The 703-nt window shown below is 62.4% G+C and overlaps 1 protein-coding gene across 1 annotated transcript; it reads left to right on the forward strand.

Annotated features, from left to right (window-relative positions):
* Positions 1-5: 5 nt before the first annotated feature.
* Positions 6-700, forward strand: LOC114818965 (metalloproteinase inhibitor 2-like; the record flags this gene model as incomplete). The annotated part of the gene is made up of 3 exons (XM_029087092.1): positions 6-122; positions 204-312; positions 683-700. Coding segments are annotated over 3 exons (244 nt in total), but the record flags the coding sequence as incomplete, so codon positions are not given.
* Positions 701-703: the final 3 nt, after the last annotated feature.

Consider the following 703-nt stretch of genomic DNA (forward strand, 5'->3'; position numbering starts at 1 on the left):
CCTGACCTCTCTCCATTGCAGTGATCCGAGCAAAGGCCGTCTCTGCGAAAGAGGTGGATTCGGGGAACGATATATACGGGAATCCGATCAAACGAATCCAGTATGAAATCAAGCAGATCAAGGTACCGGGGCACATCGGGGCAGGAGGTGGGGGGACAGGGCAGCCTCCGCGCTGGTCACTCACTCCCGCTCTTTTTCTCCAGATGTTTAAGGGCCCTGACCAGGACATAGAGTTCATCTACACGGCTCCGTCCACCGCCGTGTGCGGCCGGCTGCTGGACACCGGCGGGAAGAAGGAGTATCTCATCGCAGGTGGGCGGCCGTGAGGGACAGTACTCAGGGGACATTGATGGCACCACTGGCCCCGCTGCCTCATGTGTCTCCCAGGACATCTGTGATGTGTGTGCCCGCTCCCTAGGAATGGGACCCCCTCCTGCTCCCACCACCAGCCCTTGGTGGACCCCCCAGACATGTCCTGGCCATGCTTGGCAGCACCCGGCGTGGCAGGGGCAGTTCGGGGTCAAATCTCTGCTCCCCGGGGTTCACTGGGGACAGTGCACAGCAGGAGGGGCCAGGTTGCATTGGCCTGCAGACCCCCGGGCTGGGCTGAGCCCCAGGCACCCCGTGTCTAACGTGGGATCGTGGGGTGACCCTCTGAGCAGTCTGTCTGGCCTCTCCCCAGGCAAGTCAGAGGGCAACGGCA

The sequence above is a fragment of the Antrostomus carolinensis genome, unplaced genomic scaffold (genome assembly GCF_000700745.2).
Source record: "Antrostomus carolinensis isolate BGI_N321 unplaced genomic scaffold, ASM70074v2 scaffold42489, whole genome shotgun sequence".
NCBI classification, from domain to species: Eukaryota; Metazoa; Chordata; class Aves; order Caprimulgiformes; family Caprimulgidae; genus Antrostomus; species Antrostomus carolinensis.